We start from the raw sequence: 23,177 nt of genomic DNA on the forward strand, positions 1-23,177 counted from the left end.
TGATGTATACATATCAAGAAAGCTATAAAAATGTAGAAGTTCCTAGTATGTAGCATTTTGTACCTGACTCCAGGACTCCATTGCAGCTTTTGGACTGGTATAGTGAACATGGATTATGTCTAGTGTAGTTTGGATCTAAACAGCAATGCCAACAGTGAAATACTTTTAAAGTTTGTTTAGTCTAGTCTTAGGCTTAATAAGGGTCTGGGAAGTGGCCCTTGGTGTTTTATGTGACCCCTTCAGTTGCCTGTGAGGTTTTTGAAGGAACGAATACCCAAGACGTCTTACATTAGTGCATTATGCATTTTTAAACCTCTAAATCAGAGTCTTGACATGACATTTATGAAAAGATGCTGTCTAACATGCAGCAGGATGGACTACACTTACACTGGGACTGTTTGAAGGCTGCAAGGTGTCTTTCTCTTCAGTCAAAAAGCATATAAACACACAAACATGGAGTACTGAAAATGCAGACAGCTATGTGATTCTGCATTCAACAAGCCATAATTACTTGGACTGAATACACAGTTAGAAAACAGGATGTTCCTATCTTATTGCCAACTGAACATTCCCTTGCTCACAATGATCTGACCAGACTAGCTTGTTTTGACCTTAAAATATCCAGTCCAATGTGATGCCTATAAAGTGAGGTCATGTGTTTGGTTTATCCCTAATTTTTTTAAATCCCATTTTCAACTGCTGGTAAATACACTTCATTTGAAATCTTGTAGCTTGCCCTTTGAATGCATGCACAACTGTGCCCATGTTTAAACGGAAAACAAACATATAACACATACACAACTTTCCGTGCATATGCACCCATAACCACTTAAGTTTACAGAACAGGCAGCTAGAGAAGATACTTGTCATTTTATTTCAAACCCTTTGTAGTTCAGCTGTGGTTCACTCTGAATTAAAAAAATGTACATGGCAACTGACTAACTGTGCACTGTAGAATGTATGTACAATATATGTACATAAAGTGCACTTACTGTAAAGTAAGCACATCAATACTCACTACTCAAAAGCCCAAGACAAGTCAATTTAAATATGACGTGGTCATGGTGGGTAAACTGCAGAAGGCGGCCATAGTGATAGATGTGGCAATCCCATGTGACAACATCAGGAAAAGGGACCATGTGAAGCTCAAGAAATACCAAGACTAGAAAACTGTGGTTCCTGTGGTAATTGGAGCACTAGTGCCAGTGACCCCCAAACTGGAAGAATGGCTCCAACAGAGATGTCGGTTCAGAAGATTGCAGTCCTGGTATACTACGGTGTGCCAGAAAATTATAAATGTCCTCTTTAGCTAACCCCCACTTCAACAATGCACTGCATATAGAAGAGGTTACACATGAATTCCCTCCCCTCTAGTGCCCCAAGAAGGGGAAGTGCCCAGAAGCAAAGCCACAGAGAACAAACTGATCACACATCCTGTGTCTAAGCACTTTAGAGGAAGTTAACCTATAACGCCAACATCAAGCCACACAAAACGACAGCTTCTTGATAAACAATTGTAATGGCTTTTGTTAAACCGACATGCAACAATGCACAAAGGTAGTTCACACAGAAATTTGGGAAATACTCCATTCTATATAATTTTTTTTTTAATATTTTAAGTATTTATTTTAAATGAGCACAATGCTGCAATGATGCTTCATGTCTCAATGCAGGGACTTGTTTTATCACTTAAAATAATCTTTAAAAATGGACTCAATACGTCACTGATTTAGAAAGTGCAACAAGGAAACAACTTTAATAATATATTCTATCAAAAATAATGTTACTTCTTAGGTCAATAAGAAAAACATTTTATGGCACAGAAACAGAACCTTTCTGAATCTAAAACATTCATAGGTCAATGTGCAAAAGCTGTGGAATAAAGGTGGCTGACTTGAGGAAGCAAAGTGCCAGTGCACATATGCAAGCGTGCACAGTTGCACAAACATTAACTTTACACCAAACCATTCCTACTGACTGCTTAAAACTCTTCTGGTTCACCTGTGCCATGCCCTGGAACTTCAAAACCCTCCTGTTGAAAGGGAAAAAAGGTCAATTATTACTTACATTACTAGAAATATAAATATCTCCGTTATCTGAAGTAACACTTACATCTGTGGCATATAGAATATCAAGTATCTTTTTCAATGTGGGGTCATCCTCCCCTTCTTTCTCTTGGCAAACAAGCTCAATGTTTCTCAGTTTGCCAAAATAAAAGTCTCTCTCCTTCTCCAAATCTGTGACGGTGCTTTTCAGATCACTGACCTGGTTATTAATATAGCAAAAATGTTAAGATTGGATATGAAGGTGCTTTATACAATCTTCATTCATACTCAACCAATGGAAGCAGAAATGTCAATGTAAATTATACATTTTTTTGATCAGGGCCAAACCATTTGAATAAGTTCTTCTCCATCTTCAATCATAGCCCCTGACTCTGGTCTTTGCACTGCAGCTGGTGACATCTTGGGAGCAGCTGTGGCTGACCTTTGTGGAGCTGGAGAACAACAAGGTTCACAGCACATGAGCTGTGTAACAATGAGGCACACCATAGTCAAAGGTGAGAGAATAAAGTAGTGGTGCAACATTGTGACTATTTAAAAAAAATAAAAAATACCAAGGTGCCCTTAACCTGATGTGAACTTAGCAGGTCATGTATCTTACCAACTGGAACTGTTGGCTTGACTGAAGTGATGCGTGCATCTATGTTTAAGAAAAATGCCACAAATATGCAATTTAGGCAAGGAGTTAGTCAAGATGTGAAATATATCCATCTCAGCTAGTATTTTCCTTCACCTGAGATGCCTTTCCTAGGTTTATTAGCCACAGCTGTAAGTGGAGACTTTGAGGCAGCAATCTCCTGCCCCTGACGAGCCACTTCTGGATCATAGTCCTTCCCATCATAGTTAGCGTCAAAGAACTTCTTAAACCACTGCACAAACTCAAAGTTATCCTGAAATTTCCCTTTCACAAGTTTGTCCACAGGAATAATCTGTAAGGAGCAGAGTTGAAACATCTCAAATTAATTGCATTTTTCAAAAAGTAACAAAAGTATATCCCATGAGGGATAATGTATTACTTTATTTTGACTAACATACTTTGTTGTGAAGAAACATTAGGTCTACACCAAACGCAAGCCAAGTGAGTAATGACACTTGGCTTTACTCACTTTATTCACACCAAGTTTCTTGAAGCTGCCTTGAAGGATTTTGAAATTGTGAATATACTCGTGCTCCAGCTTGGCATTGAATTTCACTTTCTTCAATGGCAAACATGATGGGAACAACATATCCATGAACTGACAGTAGGCAGCACCTACACAAACAGTAGCAATAAAAGCCACCACTGAATAGACACTCAGACTTTTCTAATTGTAATTTATAAAATTTAGAACTACATGAGTAAATATGCCTTACTGACTCAAATAGCTACATAACACGGAAAATCCCATTTTATACCAAAGTTTAACGTTGTCGTGTAGCTCCTTTCACTAACAATACTCTTTATTCTACACTAAAAATGTTAATTGCTGAAATCTCTTTTAGTCAAGGACCAAATTAAAACCAAAGTAGGCTGTAACATGAATTGGTTACGCATGTTAAATTCACTTGCCTGAACAGAGCTGTTCGATCTTAGAATGGTTCATCCGCAGAGAGTTGTTGATCCATATTAGCATATCATGGCGACTAAGGTTGTCACCGGTTACTGATGTAGAGTAGACGTTTACAGCCATTGAAGAGGACGAATATATCGACGTGTAATTCAGAAAGACCCTGTTAAGACAGCAGTATAACTTTCTTTAACTCGGTGCTTTCAGTAAAGCTATAATAATTATGCCACCACTTACACCTAGCGAGCCAACCACTGCTGAAAAAGAGGAAGACATGTCGCCACCCACTTTTAAAACTACTGAGGGTTTAAAATCTAACATTATCGTGCTTGGTAATTTAAAAAGAAATCCTAAATTGCTTAACACTAGATATTTAGATACCTAGCCAGCTAGTTCATGTTATATGCCCTACGCAATTAGTCGTCGCACTTTGCCACTCTACTTTCATAGCTCACGTTAATACTTCTGTTACCACACTCATGTATGTTGGAAATATCCAACTACGGTAATAGATGACAAAATACAGGAGGAATACTAACCAAACAGCTGTGTTAGCGCTTAGCAGCTAGCGTGAGCTAACTAAAACACTAGGGCTGTGCTTCAGTGGACTCGATGTCAAACAACTCGCACTTTGGTTAAACTTTGTTTAACTAGCTAACCTAACACCCACAAATTATAGGTCATACAGTCCACCCTTGACCAAGTATCGAACTCACATATCTATATAAAAATAAGATTGTTTAAAAACACTCGTAAACTCTCCGCGTACCTCAGACCGCAGTTCGTACGCTGCCGCTTCTGGGGCTTCATGTACTTCTCTGCTATTGGTGCATTCCAGGTATCACGTGATAGATGTCCGAGCAGTCGTGTTTTTAAACAGTGGTGATTTCTTTTAAATAAATAAATAAATAAATAAATAAATAAATAAATAGATAGATAGATAGATAAATAAATAAATAAATAAATAAAATGATGGAAAGATTAGTTTGACCTTTCCTGAATTATTGTAAAATGAGTGTCACGCTCAGAACAAAAGTTTGAAACGAAAAGGCCAGTGAAGCAGTTCTTTATTAGATTCAGATTCAGATGGGGATGTTAGGAAGGACCTAGGGACCTAGGGACCAAGGTAGCACGCACAAGTCGACCACATCCCAGCCAGTAAGGCCCACGCGACGAGTGACAGCTGTCCCCATTGGCACCCGTCGTGTGACATAATAAATAAAAATAGTTAAGTGGGCAGAGGAAAGGCGGGTCATTGGTGAAATGAAGTCAAAGCCAGAAGAAAAATTAAATAAGAAGAAAGCGTAAAAAAAAGTGTGCTCGGGAAGTAAAGGGAGAAGAGTGGGACTACGCATGTGGGAACATGCGTAGATGCAGGGAAAGGGCATCCAATCGTTGCTTGAAATCTGCAGTGTGGGTGCTGTGGAGGAAAAATCAATAGGACTCGAGCCAGATGTGCAGATGAGTGAGTTTTATTGGTTCTGTCCCTTATGCATGGAGGGAGAGAAGCCCCAAACTTCTCTCTCACATGAGTTCATATACCCCCACCATTCCCCGTTGTTCTCTCATGAGCTAATCTCATGACTCCAGGTGCTAGGCCTCCCAACTGTTCTTGAATATTCTTTCTGGCTAAAAGCAAGTTGTTACTCCCTGCTGCTGCACCCCTGCCCAGCAACAGTTAAGCGATAACTGTCATACTCCATCACTTGTCTATTCACCTTTCTTGCAGACTGGTTAAGTTGAGGGCAAAGGTCACTTAAAGGTCACATATTCCTTACTTCCTCCTTTAAACAAGCATTAAGCATTTTCCTTCACAATGCCAAGACGACGTCCTCAGGGAGGGAGTTACACGAGTCTATAACCTGCCTAGCAGGCCGAGCCTCAGGTCTGATGCAGTCATAGAATGTCTCCGAAGGGCTGGTAGGGGAGCTGGTGTAAATAGGCAAGTTAGGTCAGATCCAATCTTATGCGTGAGCATACGACAGCTGAGAATGAGGTCACCTCGAAGCCACCTATAGTGCAAGGAGAACATCCCTAGTGCCATAGTCCATGTCTCGCATGCTGCATACCATTTTGATGCTAATCCATAAAACACACTCCAGGGCCATTTTGTCCCTCATGAGACAGGGTGGATTCGTCTGAATGCAATATTCCAGGTGTAGCCTGACAAATACTGAGAATATCCTAACAAATATATCACCGGTGATTTTACCGAAGTCCCTACGAAGCATCCATAGAACATGGAAACCCTTCGTGGCTGAATCCTGCCATTGATCACTAGCCTTAAAATCACCAGAAAGGGTGAAGCCTGGGTCTTTGATCTGTTTGATGGAGGGAATATTAACTGTTCCAAGCTGATAGCTTGTTGCATGCAATTTGGGACCGACACGCAGTACAGAGCAATTCTCCCAGTTGATTGGTAGCTCCCATGTCTCCGACCAACCCCAGAGCCGATCTAGGGCACTCTGTAAGTTATCCGCCTCTCCAGGCTTGTCCACAGGAGCCCATAGTTTAAGGTAATCTGCAAACAACAGGGATGACAGATCCAGGGCTTCGGGGATATCATTCACATGCAAGGAAAACAGTATGGGCCTTAGTACAGACCCTTAAGGGACCCCACTAATAATGGCAAGTCCTAGGTGACATGCTAGTGCCAACACGAACACACCGTTCTCTACTCTCAAGGAAGGCCAAGATCCAGTCCAACAACCTGCCACATATACCAAAGTTTCTCATTTTGAAACAAAGTCTTTGATGTGGAACCTTATCAAATGCCTTGCAGAAGTTTATAAAGACTACATACATGGCATGGCCCTGCTCAACCATGTCAGCCCACATCTCCTTGGCAGATAGCAAGTTCGTCAGGCAGGAAAATCCCTTCTGAAAACCATGCTGAATATCACTCAGTAGATGGGGCCTAGTTAGGTAATCCTCCAGCTGCTCACGAACAATCCTCTCCATTAGGTTCACAATAATGCTGGTCAAGATAACCAGCCTATAGCTCACCGGTTGGCTTCTCTCACCTTTTTTGAAAATTGAGCACATCACAGCTTCCCGCAAGACCTTAGGTAAGGCAGCTGAATCAAACGATTTCCAATACACTGCCACCAGAGGAACGCACAGTTCAGATGCCAGTTCCTTCAGGAGTTTAGGATGGAATGCATCAGGCCCTGATGCTTTCGATGGATTCAGTTCCTGTAGGGCCTTGAGCACCCTACCATCTAAAAACTCCACACTGCAAAGTGAGTGATCTGCTGGTGTGAAAGCAGTCACAATATCTGATGGCAGTGGTGATTCCAATGTGAAAGTAGTGGCATGTTGTTTCCCCAACACACACGCCTTTTCTAAGTTGGTAGTGACTGGGGTGTCATCATCACCCAAGAGAAGTGAAATAGATTCCACTCTGCACCCACGTGCTTTGATGTACCAGAAAAATAATTTGGGGTTCACCACAGCTGATCCAGCTAGCTCGCTTTCATATCGTAACAGAGAGGCTCGCAAAAGCCTTTTGCACGTCAACCTCGCACTCCTGTAGACTTCTCAGGTGATACTGGTCGGGGCCCTCACATAGCACTTCCACTGTTTGGCACGCCTACGTAGACTCTTACTCTCTATGCAACCGATCCATGGTGGCCTGGCAGTTACTTCCCTAGCAGAGCGTAGCGGTATGTAATGTGAAGATACATCACTCAAGAACTGTACAAATTTGTCCCATGCAGTGTCTGCAGTGTCACAATTCATGATGTAGCAAGGTGCCTCTCTAGCCTTATCTCTCATGGCTGGGAAGTCAGCCTTCCATATATTTGGTTACTGTATCCGACCATCATTCCTTAGTTTCGTCAGGTTGCATCTAAACAGCAACACCGCATGGTCACTGGATCCTAGCGGTTGCCCATAGGACATAATCTTCTGATTTAGCAAACACCAGATCTAAAATTGATGGCAATTGCTCACTCATAAACCTAGTTGGTTTGTTGAGGAACTGCCTCAATGGACTTTCCAGTGTGAACTCAAAAAGCTTATTCACAAAGGCGCTAGACCCTGGGGAAGTTGTCAGAGCCCTCCAGCATATCTCAGGAGAATTAAAGTCTCCTAGAATCAAACACCTATTCAATGTGTGTGACCTCAAAAAATTGAAGACCGCAGTGTCCAGGATATCTGGACTTCTGTATAAGACCACAATGCTGATACTGTTGGGTTGCACAATAGCAGTCAAGGCCACTGCTTGAACTGTATCGTTAGCACATGCATACGTAATGACCCTACTCATGTCAATGTCAGATTTAGCGTAGTTAGCTACTCCTCCTCCATGACGTAGGACTGGTCTGTCAGCTCTGAACAAAGAATAGTTAGGTAAGATCACTTCACTATCGTGAATACGGGATGTGAGCCACATTTCGGTCACTGCAATGACATCTGGTTTGAAGTCATCTACCAGTTGACCCAGCATCTTATTACCTATGCTACATACGTTTGTAAGAACTACTTTAAGTAGTCGTCTATCACAATACTCGGGTTGTGTGCCAACAATATCCCCTGTGACAGGGTAGTAATGAACTGTCGGCACACCACCTGAAAACCCACAAGGGTAAGGCCTTGTTCACTTGTGGAACGACGTGCCCTCAGATCCTTGAGTGCCTCTGCATGTTTTAATCTGTCAGTGAGAGTTAAGTCCTCTTGCAGACTGATGTCAGAGCCCTTCAGTTTGAAGGCAAATCGTAGAAGTGATTTCCATTCATCAGGACTCGAGAGAACTACTTTGAGCAGTCTCAGTTTGGACTCCTCAGCCTTTGGCGGAGTGTTACCAAGCATGGTAAGTTTACGAACTGTCGCCCCTGGGTGACCTAGAGGCAGTATCTTACTGACGCAAGCCTTAAACCACTGTAGATCATCCATCATTCTGTTCTTCGGGCAGGACGAGAATGACTCACGAACGTTGCGACATATTACACTACAATCAGTGAATTGCTCTCTTCTAGGTGTACTGCCCGCCAGGCTAACACCAGAATTCAAGCCCACTTTTGTCACTGTAGAACTGGTAAACACAGCAACTTTCGAATTGTCTAATGAAATAAGATCGGCAGAAGCAGCAGTGGGCAGTCCTCGTCCATATCTTAACCAGATTGGGATTGACTGATGTCCGGTATCCAACCATCATCAGCCAAAGGAAGTACCAAGTCCTGAACATTTGTTCGTACTGGAAAGGCCTCATTCTCTATACTATTTGCCCACCTAGAGTTGTTAGAGACTGAATCTGTCAACACAGTTAACTTATCATCCATCAACTGCAGCCGTGCAGACAGTCCCTCTAACTCATCCAAGCATGCTAGTATTGCTTCTAACGAAGCGGAAGATAAACCAAATCCATAGGTATCAAATCTAGAACAACAATCTGCAAAGTTAAACACCTGCCCGGAGGCAAGCTTGACGAACATACTGATTGCTCCTCAGTCCCGTACACTGCTTGTGGAACCACTGATCACAGCTTTGACATTGCATGCCCCCTCATGTTGTAGTAACTAACTCATCCTGGCCTACCACACTTAATTGGGGTGCTGGATGAAGCTGCCTTCAATCGGGTACTACTTCTTGTCAAGGACATAATATAATATCAAGAGCTAATAGCTAATAGCTAAGATGTGGTTAGAAAAATCCCACATATAACATGCACAAATCTTAAACGAAGATAAAGCATCTGGAGTCCTCTCTGTTGGAAAACCTTGGTTTGGTACAAGCTGTACGAAGTCCACTGGCAGATCAAGTTTTAGCTGGCTGACTAGCTAGCAGCCAGTAACTTCACCCATAGTCAGAAAGTAAATTCCCAAATCATTTCAGATATATAACTTGGCAGAAATAATGTAAAAGAAAAAACTTTGTAATGAGTATTACAGACAGTTGCTGAGCCTTTTAAAACATATCTAGCTAAGTTAGGTCAGGTCCAATCTTATGCGTGATTATACAATAGGTAAGTATGAGGTCACCTCGAATCGAAGCAGCCTATAGTGCAAGGAGAACATTCCTAGGATTTCAAGCCTAGTGCTGTAGTCCTTGCCTTTGCCCTTTTTTGGATAAAAACGATCCCCCCCAACCCCTGGATCTGGCCAAGCTTATGCTGAAAAAAAAGATATTAAGCATGACGGGATTAGTTTCAGACATACTTTTACTAAAATAGTAATATGGTATACAAAAAAAAAAAATGCCAAAATGGCTTAGACATCAGAGATAGTACAAGTACACAGAACCAACTTGAAAGACCCTCTTTAATACAAAAAGGGACAACTTTATTAATCAGAGGCAATTCAGACAATACAAGTATTGTAATTTGTTCCTTAATTTGTGAATAAAAACAAATTCTCTTATCAAAGTTATTTGCCCTCTTTGGACTTTAGACTTGTTGGTGTTGAGCACACAGAGATTTTACTAAAATGTTAGCCTTACTTCATGCTAAAACAGAATCAAAGTATCCCACATTTCACCTACTCATGAGTGACCTTTCACACATAGCATCCCACTGAAAATTCTACAGGTCAGAATACAGTAAAACCACATGCATTCTACATGCATCATTTGACATTCACTATATCATCCTTGAGTGGCTCCAGAACCCTACAGACAAAAATATTTACATGACTAAATGAGTTTGGACAATCTGAAAATATTTGGTGGCTATTACTTAACATGTGAAAAAGCAATTGAAAACAAATGTGAGTGTGCATATATATGTCCTTTAAAAACAAACATACCCACAAAAAAACCAGTAACCTCGTTGTACTGGTTTGATATGAACTCAACATTACAGAGTACTATGGTAACTAATTTTAAAAGAAAGGAAAAAAAACTTAAAACACCACTGAACTGACAATGTTGAAGAATGATAACTCACAGTACTGAGCATATATAAAACTACCAGAGAAAAGTACAGTGCTACCTTAAAAACACTTAATAATCAGTTAGACAGAGCAAACGCTACTTCGTTAGCACCTTAGCATGAGCACCTGAATTACAAGCATATCAGTTTCATAGCACCAACCATAAAATCAAGACACATTTAAAATTCACCGAACCATTAGAATTACTTATTTCATGAAGTTTTGAATGTAATCTGAGCAGACCCATTATTCTATTCCAACTTATTTTTTAAGGATTTCCATCTGTAATAGTTGTGAATGTCGATATCAGATGTCCTCCTTTAGGCACTTACTGTATGACATTACAGGGAATAGTCTTTCCCCCTCTAATTTTCTGTGAAGATTGATTAAAAAAAACCACAGTATATTCATGTTGGTGTCATAGTACACAGCATCAGAAATAGTACAGGAAGACTGTAAAGTTGAAGCACCATTTATCGTGCCACTTACTGGGCTTTGAGACTTCTTCAGAATGAAAACCTATAGTATATCAAATTAAATTAGACAATTATGTTTAATATAGTCAAGAGACAAATGCCATTGGTCTAAAAATATTACGTGTACTGAGGCAGTTTCTAGATAGAAATGCTAAAATGATACACAGCAAAAACATTCTGAGAGCACTGGACAACAAAATCCTGACAAACTCATGTAACATTTAGAGTGTCTTTAAAACGAAACTCATTTTCCCTTATTAAATTATAAATAGGTAAATCATAGTTCTCTTGACAATGGACTAATCACAGAATATCAATGAGGTAGTGGGTGGGGTTTTACCAGGCTCTCTCCAGCATAATCAGAGTCATTATCTAAGTCAATGCAAGGAAAGTAGATATATAGCAAAATAAGTTTAAAAAAACAATTAAAAAGTGTCTGTGCATTCTAAAGACCACCATCACACTACTCCTGATCAAGTCACTTTAAAATGCTTAAAATGGTAAAAACATGATTTATAGTTGAGGTTACTGTTTGCAGAAATAATTAAAAGTAAAACAAAATAACAAAGTTCAGTTACTCACACAGGTCCAGTTCTCTGATAACAGGAGTGAGATATCACACTATGGGAACTCCTGAAACATGACTGACTGCCAAAGCACCAAAGATGTGACCCCACCCCCCACCCCTTCAAAATGGTAGGGCCACTGCTGCTACTAGGGTGAGATATTGAATCAATGTTTGATAGAGAACCATCTAAAAATTAGTTAGTTACAAAGAAACAGGGATTGTAAATATTATAAATGTAAAAATTCCATTGCTCCACTATAATTTGTCTCATACTGAATCTCAGTTTTGGTGATAATGTTACATGGTGGAAGTGGTTCCAAGGGCAACTAGGACTCGCACGCAAAGTAGTCCTTCAGTGGGGCAAAGAGATGCCGGATCACAGGAACACTCCAGGAACGGCCCAGAACCTTCTGCCTCTGTCCTCGACCCATGTTATTCACATCTGTATAATGCTTAGGGAAACCAAAAATGCTGGAATAGAAAAAACTGCCTTTAAACAATGCTAGAAAAAACCCAATGCCAAAAATAAGGTACGTAATATGCTTACAGGTTAATGTTTTAATAGATTTGGCCCTTGTAGTCTGCACAGTTCTTTTTGCACTCATGCTCACCTTTCCATCTCTGTGCACCAAAGGTAATCTTCCTTCCCATTCATGGTAACGGGCAGAGGTCCCATTTTCCCTTGCTTAATGGAGTTGGATTTGGTTGTGATGGTTCGCACTTTATTAAACTGTAGAACCAATGAAAGAAACCATCGCGGTGATCACACATGGCTAATCATCAGACAAAAAGATGACCGCCACAAGCATATCCCTTTCTTATTCTGACCTGAGCAACTCGTCCAACCTCAAGGCAGTCCTGCAGATCCACTTTGTCATTATGTGAGTTAGCCAGTGGTCTGGAGGAAGTTGTTAAATTTAAATATGCTTATCTTAAACAGTCCTCTGTAGTCAAATGCTTAAGTGAAGTCTTTAACAGCTTATGTACCTGTTCATTCCAGGGAGGTTACCCCAGAAGTAGCGAGCTCTGTGTGCTGGGCTCACTTTAACAGCATCAATCAGGATCGGATTACACTAACAAGACAACAAAAGGTGATGCATACATTTAGCTTGATTTTTAAAAAATTCTAAGAATCTAAACTGAGGCTACTTTCTAACCTCCAAGAAGCGACAGATGTCAGCTTTATCATGGGCACTCATGGCCACGACATTTTCAAAGAGCCAGAAGAATGGGCGGTCATCATCATCTTTAGGTCTCATCATGGTCAGCATGCGGTAGTACTCAAAAAACAGTCGACCTGTGCCCTCTGAGAGCAACAAGGGAATGGCAAGATATGTATGACTCAGGCAAATAACGCTTTCAAACAAACCAGATGAGCATATTTCACTTTAACTGTCTTTCAGAGAATAAACCCTATGGAAAACATAAAAAAGATTAAATATCAAAATGGTATCATAAATAACTCTTAATATACATGTTTCAAACTTCTCCTGTTACAGCTGTCTTACCAAAAAGGCCCTTTCTGGCTGGATTAACCATGGAAAGGTCATTACAGGGACTGCCACCAATCAGGAGGTCAAAAGGACCCCATTCAGCCAGCTACAGAGGAGAGGAGAAGAGAGGTTTTAGAAAGGAATGGCTTTATAAAGTAGTCTAGCACTATTACAGTAGCGTTATTATATGTACAACACAATAACACTGTTGATTCCATAACAGGGTCCGAGAGAAACCCAGCCTGTAAAATAAAATTCACAACAGGTGTTTTAGAAGTGGAACATCATTCCTACTGCCTGTACTTACATGCTTCCTGGTGATAGTACGTACGTCGTTGACGTATTCAACCTTCCCCTCATGCTTGATCATACCCACGGTGATGGAGTCCTCACAGATCTCAGAGGCAATGTAGCGCTCCACCTTGAATCCCAGGTCTTTTAGAACAAGATAGCCTACAAAGTAAAAACATACGGACAAATTACAATGATCTCTTAATTTCTCTTTGAATGCAGCAATTGGACACAGAAAGACCCTTTCATTTTGAGCTGACTAAATGTATAACCATATCAAAGCAAATTACACTGACTAACCTGTGGCAATACCATCAAAGAGGGAGAGGACCCTTATTGGCTGGCGCTGATGAGCAGGAATTGATGGGTAAACTCTGTGTGGCTCCTAGATCACACAAGAAGTGATAGCATCAAGATATAAACCACGATTAGTTCTAAACACATTAGGTGAATCACAGCAACAATCATTTTGTTATCCTGGTTACAAAGAAAGATCTATACATCTAACATCAAGAATTAAAATACTATGATGTGGCAAAAAAGTGCTATCTGTCACTCACAAATTCAAAGGCACTGTTATTGGCGAAGAACTCCTGTACACGCACGCTCCAGTCTTGTCTGACCTTGAGCACACCATACTTCTGAGGGGGCAGACAGATGTAGCAGCTCCACGGATCTACTTCCTTCACTTTTTCAAAGGTCCCTGCTCCAACAAGCACGTTCAAACAGTCCCTACAGTAACATCTGGGAGGGAGGTATGCAGTAAGATTCAATTTCATTAAAAGCAGCTTGTTAGTATTCTAGGTTTAGAACGGAGAGGGGGAAGTTACAGAGGGGCATAAAAGGACATAAAAGATTTGAACCTGCAGCAGCTTGCATTGCCGCACAGAATGACTTCCAGCCCAGCACAGCATACAGTGCAGTAAGATTGGTATCCATCTTCATCATATCGAAAAAGGGTCTCAGTGAAATTTGCCTGCATGGGAAAACACACACACACACACACACAATCAGTAACTATTGGAATAAGAATATGTGCGTCTTACCCAGCTCTTACCCAGCTTGAAGCACAGTTGTAGTTTACCTTGCATTTTAAACAAAGGCTTCCCTCAAAAAGTGGATGGAAAATATCAGTGTTGGTACTTCCACATGAAAGGCAAAAATCTGCAGTGTTCACAAAAGACACAAATAATAAGCATACATATGGAATGACATATGCTACAAAAAGGACCAAACACTGTATCTACTATAAGGACTCACCCTTGATGTTTTTGCCTTTTTCTGTGACTTCGTGAACCATTTGGTCTAAGATGAAACAAGGTAATGATATAATTTAGGAGTAACAAACATGCTCCAGCTCTCTTGTGCAGGAATAAGACACTAAAATAAATGATGTAGCTAAAAATCAACAAATCCTCAGCTGGTCATTGCATCACTACATTTATTATGGTACCTCTGGTGTACTCTTGGGTCATGGAAGGTCTGCCTTTGTGAACATATTTTCTCTTGGCTGGAGGCTGGTAATCAGACATAGATGAGTCTGAAGACTCTAGCTTTTGGTTGCTAGATGAATCTGTATGGCGATAAAGAGAACTCAACTTTTTTCTAAGGTATACTCTTTACATTAAGTAAATTAAAGTACCATTCAATTTGGTCCATCATGGAATGTACAGGTTTTAGTTTACAATACAATTTTATTTTTTACACTGACATGACATAACACCAGTAACAACAGAATATTAATTAGTGGTAAAATAGCTTGCTCTTACTTCTAATCTACATAGTTCATAAAATACTCCAATAAAGCACAGAGCAAAGCAAAGAAGAGGTAATCTTATTTTTACCATAAGAGACTGGAGGTGCAAAGCCATTGGGGCCTGTGGGTTGAAAGCCCCCAAGAGCCCAGTCCAGCATCATCTTAAGCTCCTCCTCTTTGTTCCCAGTGGAGTTAAAACTTTTTGAGCAACGCTCACCTGCCAACTACACACAAAACATCACCGTGCTGTGCCTTGTTCAGTCTAAAATTAGAAGTATCAGATTGCATTTCTATGTTACCTCAAGAACATGGTAAATGGCATCTTTGTAGGTGGGCAGACTGGCAAACGAATTGTTGCAAAAGCACTTTGTAAATGAAGCAAACGGCAAAAGTCTCTCTGTATAAATCTGTAAAGAATAAGGAGAAATTGACTTCAGGCAATGCACACAATCCAAAATGGCTCCTAAAGGGTGTAAAGGAAAGGGAAAGGTGAAGTACTAAAAAAGGAAGAGAAAGAACAACTTCAATTAGACTGAAGCCTTACCTCTGAGTACATGCCATCTCCGAACCATTCCACACGTCTCAAGGATTGCCGCGGTGTCTTTGTCTTCCAGTCCACCACCAGTCCTGGCCACCATGAGAAACCCTTCACCTTCCCCCACACCAGCTCACCAATGCCAAATCTCCTCCCATCCTGTAGGGGGCAATGGAGAGTCAGTGGAAAACACCAGAAACATTCAGGGAATCAGGAATTATGACTTCAGGACTAATTCCCCATGCCCAGTTTAAAAACATTTACCTGGTACTTCTGACCTTTCTTTCCAGTCATGGGATTTGCAGTATAGGTACTTTTCACCTAAAACCATGAGATGGAATTAAAAAATTATGCAATTAAAATAAAATTGTGAAATAAAAACTATTAAGATAAGATGAATGACTTTTCAACAAATGTGTGTGAAGAGACGTGAAAAGGACATACATTACATATCACATCAAAAACATATGTTTCTGTGGCTTAACGCAAATCAATTACTACTTATCCCTGATCGCTCTGCACTTGGATAACTTTGGGTGGAAACTGTTAAGTGCTGAATTGAGGACGTTTCCGAGGGATTTACTGAATTAATATCTGCATGTTTTATTATTAACATTAACGCTACACACAGTAAAGACGAAAGTGACAGGACAAAATGATGACAAGACAAAGTGTAAGAGGAGGTAGAAGGAGAACAAAGAAGGTCTAAGTGCTGTAGGAGGGAGCGTGACCGCGAGACTCCTGCGTACAGCGATTCCTCCAGTTGACAGCACAAAACGAGACTGTATAACTTTATTCAAAACCAGCAGGAAGACTATCCAGTACGCAAATTAACCTAGCGTACCGGCGGCAAGCTGGAGAACCACACTTCCACCAGGACAGGTACGTACCACCTCTGCCTTTTTGTCCTTCTGGATGTCCTGTGGTTTGCCCCAGGTGCCAGACCCAGCCTGAAACAGAGTACGTGCCTGTGGCTTCTGTCGCAAACTGCTTTCCCAACCAAATATGCCCCTAATGGAGCCCTGAGGGACAGCAAACACACACAGCCCTCACACCTCCCACAGCAGCACCAAAGATTATCCCAGAAAAGATGCCAGCAAGAAAGAAATGAGGGTTAAAAGCCACTGATGAAAATTAGTATGGGTAGCTATAGACTAGCTATAGTAGCTATAGTGTGTGTAGCTATAGGCTCATTGCCATTTTTATCTAATCTAAAAACTAAAAAACAATATTTTACCTCCTGTTTGGAGGTACTAGTCCAAACTACATCATCTTCAACAAAGACCATTTCACCATCTTTGTTTAAGTTGATCCCTGTGGGATAAAAGGCAATACTGAATCACTCTGATGGAAAAACCAAGTCATTTGCTGTGAACAAAACAATGAAGACACCTCCATAACTAAAGCAGCAATGCACCGTTACTTTAATCAGGCTGACCCACCCAGGTAATGTCTTATATTTCATTTGAGCTGATCAGTCTTCTTTCATTTATAGCAGTTATAAGCAGGGAGAGGATTAAAAGCAAAGATGATTTGCCATTAAGAGGACAGACTGGTTGTAAAGCATGTTTGGGAGTTACTTGCTCATGAATCACTTAAACTGAGCTTAAGTTTCCTCACACCTCTCTTACTGGTTATCCTCTGTAGTCGCACCGTGCATGGCTTCACTGAGTCTGAAAGGTCAACCATCTCTGTAAAACAACATATTGTTTCTATCAATGAAGCTGGCTGCTGAGAAAACTGTGACTGGATCTGCTTTCCTAACCTGGACAAGCAACTACATTGCAGTTTAGCTATTTGAGTAGAGAGGTTGCTCTATGAACTCTAAGAATAATTACACTGTAATAGTTGTGACAGAGGTAAAGCAGCAACTTGTGAATACCTTTGAGACAATGTTGTGATAATGCTAATCCAAATATAGTAGTAATGTATTTCTGTGAATAATACAAAACCTAAAGAATGAGCTCTCTAATGTCTTAAGTGTCCAATGTAGTATCAACTGTTTAACATGAAACATTTTTAGCCATAAAATTCACTATATTTCATGGCATCATAAAAATGTTAAATAGACATGATACAGTCTCTCAAGGTAGCATAGTTGCAAGTACCTTTAAAGCCATATCTACAAGATATTGAGTTTAAATCCTTTCATGACCCTTGAATCACACATGTCCCGAAAGTGGTGACAATTTAAAATAATATTTCTGATCATAAAGGAACTACTGTAAATTCTTTTAAATACCACAAAACATTTTGTAAAAGAAAGTTGTATAAGTACACAGACGTGTGTGGGCTGTATAAGAAATTTTACCTCTGTACCTGCAAAAGTTTTTATCGCTGACAAATTGCATCAAAAATATGGAAAAAACATGCAGATCCTACCATGTTGGAGCTTACCCTGAAAAGACTCGAAAACAAACTGAAACCAACTGACCTTGGTTTTCTGTAGGCCTTCTATTGTAGGTGAATGATGCATCAATGCAAATGTGTGCAAATTTACTCTACACCACCCAAATTCACCTCACGTATAGCTTACTTTTCGTGTTTTTCCTCCTCTCTTTCCTGTCAGGTGATGTCTTGGCACTGGTGAGTTCTGAGGATGAGTCGTCATTGACTGTGTGCATTACTCTGGTACTGTCAGCGTCGCTGTGAGCCAAGCTGTCATCCTGTCGGACCACATCTCCATTATCCACTGCCTGTATTGGTAGGGGTGACGTTGTTATATAATTACATTATGCACACAACAAGATCTGGCAAGAGTAACTTGCCAAATACCTGATTAAGTACATGAGGTACTTTACATTACATTCACAGTACATTATATTCACATTAATTTTTATTATATCCAAGTTATAGTCTAAAAAAATCTTCATTCACTGTAATCACTCTTTGTTTACATTCTCTCTTATATAATACCATTATACCATTATGCAAACTCTTGTATTTACCATAGCATTTCTGAGCCCATTTCCTTGTATGCCTAGTAAACCTTCCCTGGGATTCCAACCCTAATCTAATTATCATTAGAAGACATAATTATGACTGTAGATTTTGTTGTGCTCAGTTGGCTTTGATTAATCTCTGCATTTGGATCATTAATTTTGTCATTCCCTTGTTACAAATAATGATTTATAATAGCTAGTTCACAATTTCAATCACAATTCCACAATTCACACTTCATACCTGAGCAAAGATTTTCTCGGCTTCAAGAGGTGGACAGGGCAAAGCCAGAAGGCTAAGGACAAGCTTTCGGAAAACAGATGCTTGCCCGGTGGTCTTGAGGACTGAGCTCCAATGCTGCTCTAAGGAAGGGCTAGGTAGCCCATCTGAGAGGCTTTCAGCATGTCTGTTTGCCTCTTTGCCATCACCATCTCCTTCCTCAATAAGCTGGTACTCAAGGAACTCATCTCTAAGCTGGGCAGATGAATTAGGGGTAGCAAAGAGACCAAACTGAGCACCAAGGTCTACTACAGCCTTGCCTGTGACCTTTAGTCTTCCCTCTGGACTGAGAAGTTGGGCCATACTCCTTAGGATACCATAACTCAAGGGGAGACTTTCAGCTGCACAAGCTGTAAGTGCCTTATAAAATGCCATGCACTCATTCTGAAGCACTGTCAAGGAGTCAGCTATTTCCACATAATTTTCAGACAGGAAGTCCTCCACCATTGCTCCACCCAAGCTGAGTTCAGCGCTTGGAAGATGTAACTTTGGGTTCTCAAGGACGGCTGGGTCTCGTTCCTTCAGGAAACGTTCAACAGCCTGAGGTCTGAGAAAACTGGACGCATAGGAACGTAAGAGGCCACTGGCTTCATGTAAGATCTGTACAAGATCAGCACGAGCAGAACCCTTGCGGTGTTGCAGACGATCATTAAAAACATTAAGTGGTTCAAGGCCATGTTCTAGAAACATGAAAGTAACCCTGAGTCTGGGATTTTCCAGCTGAGAGCAAATTAATTTAGCCTTATCATCCTTTTCACTACAGGAGGTGAAGTATGAGATCAGGTCTTTCCACATTCTGATGACTCTGTGAATGAGAACACAAAAATTCTTGCAGCTGTGGGAAACAGAAGCCACTGAGGTATCAATGCCATCAACACCTGCAAACAACACCTTGAGATTATCATTCTTAGTGCAGCAAGTGGAATAGTGTTCATAAATGTTAACAATCAGCTCCTGAACCTGGTTGGAGAAGGCCATTACTCCAGAGTGGCAGGCAGAGTCTGCCAAACTATAAAGACCACCAAGAGCCACCACTTTTGGGTTGAGTTCCTTCAGCTTCCAGGCAACCTTCTCAGATGTCTCAGCACATCCATCAACATAGAAAGCTGCCATGTTACTAAAAGGCAGCTCAAATCTTTTCAGAGTGTGCACCAAAGATGTAGCAATAGCATCACTGGAGTCTACATAATGAAAAACGTCCAGGATTCGTATGCAGTGCTTTGCAACTTTTTCGTCAAAAAATCCCAGAAGTACTACACAGGCACAGCTTCCTTCACTTAGTGCCACCTGACCATAAAGGTACACACAATAAGGGATCTGCTTGGCAGCAGAAGTAATGTCCTTTGGGTACTGTAATCCAAGAACATGCTTCACAGTGCGTTGGGAGACTTTGTTAGTGTGAAGAGGCAAACAATGTGTTTCAATGAACCGTTGCATGAGTTCGTTACAGATGATAGAGTTGTCAACCTGCTTTTCCTTTGATGATACCTTTGGTGTACCCATCTTGTGCCTTTTACTCTGCTGGTGTCGTTTTAAGTCAAGCAATCCTGAGTGGAGGATATTAAGATTTATATTACAGATTGTACAATATGCATAAATAGTCCCCAGAGTGCTGGGTCTGACCCAATTGATGATTTCTTGCCATTGGGGGTCATAAGTGATGTGTTTTCTGTCTTGGACCTCCACATCTGTGTCTAAATCCTCTTTCACTTTTCCTGAACCAAAAAAGGAGTGATTAATAAACACCCTTTACATTCAGATAGTAGATTATCTTTTAAGATTCTTACCAATATGAAGCTAAATATAAATGGAGCAAAGGTAATGCAAACAAATAAAAACCAAAGAAATAGACAAAAAGACTATAACAAATTTAATTTCGGGTATATACAATTAATGATTTTACTATGTATAATAAATTATTTATTACCAGGTGTATTAAGACTTCTTAAGGCTTTTGAAACTTGGGGAGACTGCAGCGGTCTTGCAAGTGCAATTTCCTGCCCATTGCGCGCTTCTACTGGGCTATACACCTGTCCAGTCAGGTTAGTTTGAAAAAACTTCTTGAACCACTTTAGAAAGGCAAAATTGGGCTTGAATTTCCCAGTGATGAGCTCTTCTGCTGGAATAGCCTACAACAGAAATCAGTTATACAACATTACAAAAACTAAAATAAGATCTCAAAATAAATTCAAAATACTTCATCAAATTTTATAGTCACATAGTATAGTCATATAGTAAACTGGGAAGTCTCACTTTTGTGATGCCATTTTTTGTGAAGCTTTCTTGTAGAAGACTGTAGTTCTGAAGAAAGTCTGCTTGGTCCTGGGACTGAAAATTTACTTTGCTAATGTTGATAGTTCCTGGAAAGAGCCAATCCATTATCTGGCAAAAACATGCCCCTGCACAGAACCACACATTTGATTACTACACAATGAAGGACTTTACTAAGCCCTTATGACTATGTTATTTATATATATTCATAGCTAATTACATATATCAAAATTCTTAATATTTGCATTCAGGCATATGTAACTGGGTTACATATGTCTGCATGCACTTAAGCATGACACTGATCACGAGGAGAAGTGCAATACCTGAACATATCTGCTCCACCTGGGTGAACTTGGTTTGTAGTAATTTGTTAAGCCAGGCCAGAATTTCAAAACGACTACATTTGTCATCAAAGGCATCAAGGTTCAGATTAACATTCATTGCCATTTTCTGGTATTCTACAAGAAATCAAACATAGTTAGGCTAGTGTTAACTGAAAACGTCTAGCGTTTTCAAAATCAAATAGCAAATGACCATTGTATTATTTAGCCTAATTTCACACAATGTATTACAATTAGCCATGTTATTCACTTCTAATTACAAGTTCATTATAGAAAAATAACTAGGATGCAAAGTGTTATATCCAACCAATACTTCCTGTAGTAGCATAAAGTTCTTGCAAACATGACTAATTTACTTCTATTAGGCTGCATTTTTAGTAACCAATAGTTTCTATGCTGATAAAAACACATTTTAATAACAGCAGAATTTGCACATTTGGATGCGAGAGATATTTAAAAATATATTTTACAAATGCAATCATCTTTCAATAATCGAAAGGCAATACAATATTCAAAACATACTTTGCGTCTTTGAATAAGCGCTGATGCAAGTCAAAAACATTTGCATAATACTCCCTGACCAATTGAATCAAGCAGTTTGGGTGAAAAGAACTTCTTCCTTCCTCCGTCAGTTCCGATACGTTTAGCTCTGTAATCTTACTCTCCTTCCCTTTCAATATATAGTGAGTAGCCCGAGAAAAAAAAATCTCGCGGGGATGTTTTTGCCGCGAACATACCACGCTGTGATAGAAAGTTTCGATTTTATAGACAAATGTCGTTTCTCTTATTTATAGCATAGCGATTGGATATGACAGAAATAAAGCACGAAATTTGAATCAACATATGAAGTGCGTTAGTGAAACACAACTCCGTACATACCGGCTTTCTGCAGAATACTTTAAGCAAATGCTGTCATTTAAAATACTTTAGGTAAATTTAATCAGCTAGTTACTGGGAACTGCAGAAAGTATTTTGACAGACCCTACTTCTTATACGCTTAATATTTTAAAACAATAAGGCTGACAAGGCGACAGCTAAATCGCTTTGTTTAGTTTTGCCGTAAACTGCGGTACCTTCCAGTGCAATCATTATGACTCTAGAAAAGCTTCACGTAGATGTCCAAACAATTAATCACCACATTCTGCAAAAATAATCAAACTAAACTAAACAAATGTAACAATTATGTTTTCATTGTATGAAGACCGGTTGCCTTTGTGTCTTTGTGTCTTTGATGGTCGCAAATATTAGCCTACTCTAGATGTCAAAATTACCCGTTGTTTACAGACAGACTGTGATATAAATGCCCCCGCTTTAAATAACACAAGTGATCTGGAAAGGTGTAATTGTACATTGCACTTTAAAACCAAATTGAACCTACCTCCGCCTTGCTCCTGCAGGCCACAAAGTAGCCTAATCTCGAAACAACCGATACCCTTAAAATGACGTGCCCCGAACCTATACATTTTACCGAACAGGATTGGTCTGGAATCAAGGGGGCGGTGCTATAGCGCACTAAACTATAGGCTTTGGGAATATATTTTGTTAGCTAGGCCTATGGCAACCCGAAATAAATTCATATTTATATTGTATTATTTTGGTTATACTATAATCTTGAGGGCATATTGGCCTTTAAATAGCAGATTAGGTTTACACGAGTAGACATAACATATGAAAAGTGTATTCATACATAACCTAAATATTTATCAACTAGCCTAAACCATTCCTTTTGTAATCGTCCAGACTACACT

At 40.0% G+C, this 23,177-nt stretch overlaps 2 protein-coding genes across 7 annotated transcripts; both read right to left on the reverse strand.

The window, feature by feature from the left end:
• Positions 1-851: 851 nt before the first annotated feature.
• Positions 852-4,444, reverse strand: mapre1a (microtubule-associated protein, RP/EB family, member 1a). 6 transcript variants are annotated; one of them, XM_027012760.3, is made up of 8 exons: positions 4,380-4,444; positions 3,613-3,773; positions 3,170-3,315; positions 2,797-2,992; positions 2,665-2,703; positions 2,394-2,497; positions 2,113-2,265; positions 852-2,032 (listed from the first exon to the last, which is right to left on the reverse strand). In XM_027012760.3, the coding sequence occupies exons 1-8, from the start codon at positions 4,418-4,420 to the stop codon at positions 1,982-1,984; spliced, it is 891 nt and encodes a 296-aa protein (XP_026868561.1). In that variant the 5' UTR covers positions 4,421-4,444; the 3' UTR covers positions 852-1,981. The 6 variants fall into 6 exon arrangements, with proteins under 6 accessions (XP_026868561.1, XP_026868560.1, XP_081564032.1 ...); XM_027012759.3 differs by having other exon boundaries at positions 2,394-2,528; positions 2,633-2,703; XM_081707906.1 differs by having other exon boundaries at positions 852-2,265.
• Positions 4,445-10,860: 6,416 nt separating this feature from the next.
• On the reverse strand, positions 10,861-22,649 carry dnmt3ba (DNA (cytosine-5-)-methyltransferase 3 beta, duplicate a). The gene is made up of 26 exons (XM_081707687.1): positions 21,952-22,649; positions 21,412-21,546; positions 21,071-21,216; positions 20,745-20,946; positions 18,782-20,532; positions 18,135-18,294; positions 17,221-17,289; positions 16,836-16,912; positions 16,489-16,620; positions 15,863-15,919; positions 15,608-15,757; positions 15,363-15,470; positions 15,152-15,287; positions 14,761-14,880; positions 14,568-14,612; positions 14,392-14,471; positions 14,171-14,283; positions 13,868-14,051; positions 13,608-13,692; positions 13,324-13,469; positions 13,032-13,122; positions 12,681-12,829; positions 12,511-12,596; positions 12,352-12,421; positions 12,135-12,253; positions 10,861-11,994 (listed from the first exon to the last, which is right to left on the reverse strand). The coding sequence occupies exons 1-26, from the start codon at positions 21,995-21,997 to the stop codon at positions 11,850-11,852; spliced, it is 4,602 nt and encodes a 1,533-aa protein (XP_081563813.1). The 5' UTR covers positions 21,998-22,649; the 3' UTR covers positions 10,861-11,849.
• Positions 22,650-23,177: the final 528 nt, after the last annotated feature.

This window comes from Electrophorus electricus, chromosome 25 (assembly GCF_041902795.1).
Source record: "Electrophorus electricus isolate QZ-2024a chromosome 25, ASM4190279v1, whole genome shotgun sequence".
Taxonomy (NCBI): Eukaryota; Metazoa; Chordata; class Actinopteri; order Gymnotiformes; family Gymnotidae; genus Electrophorus; species Electrophorus electricus.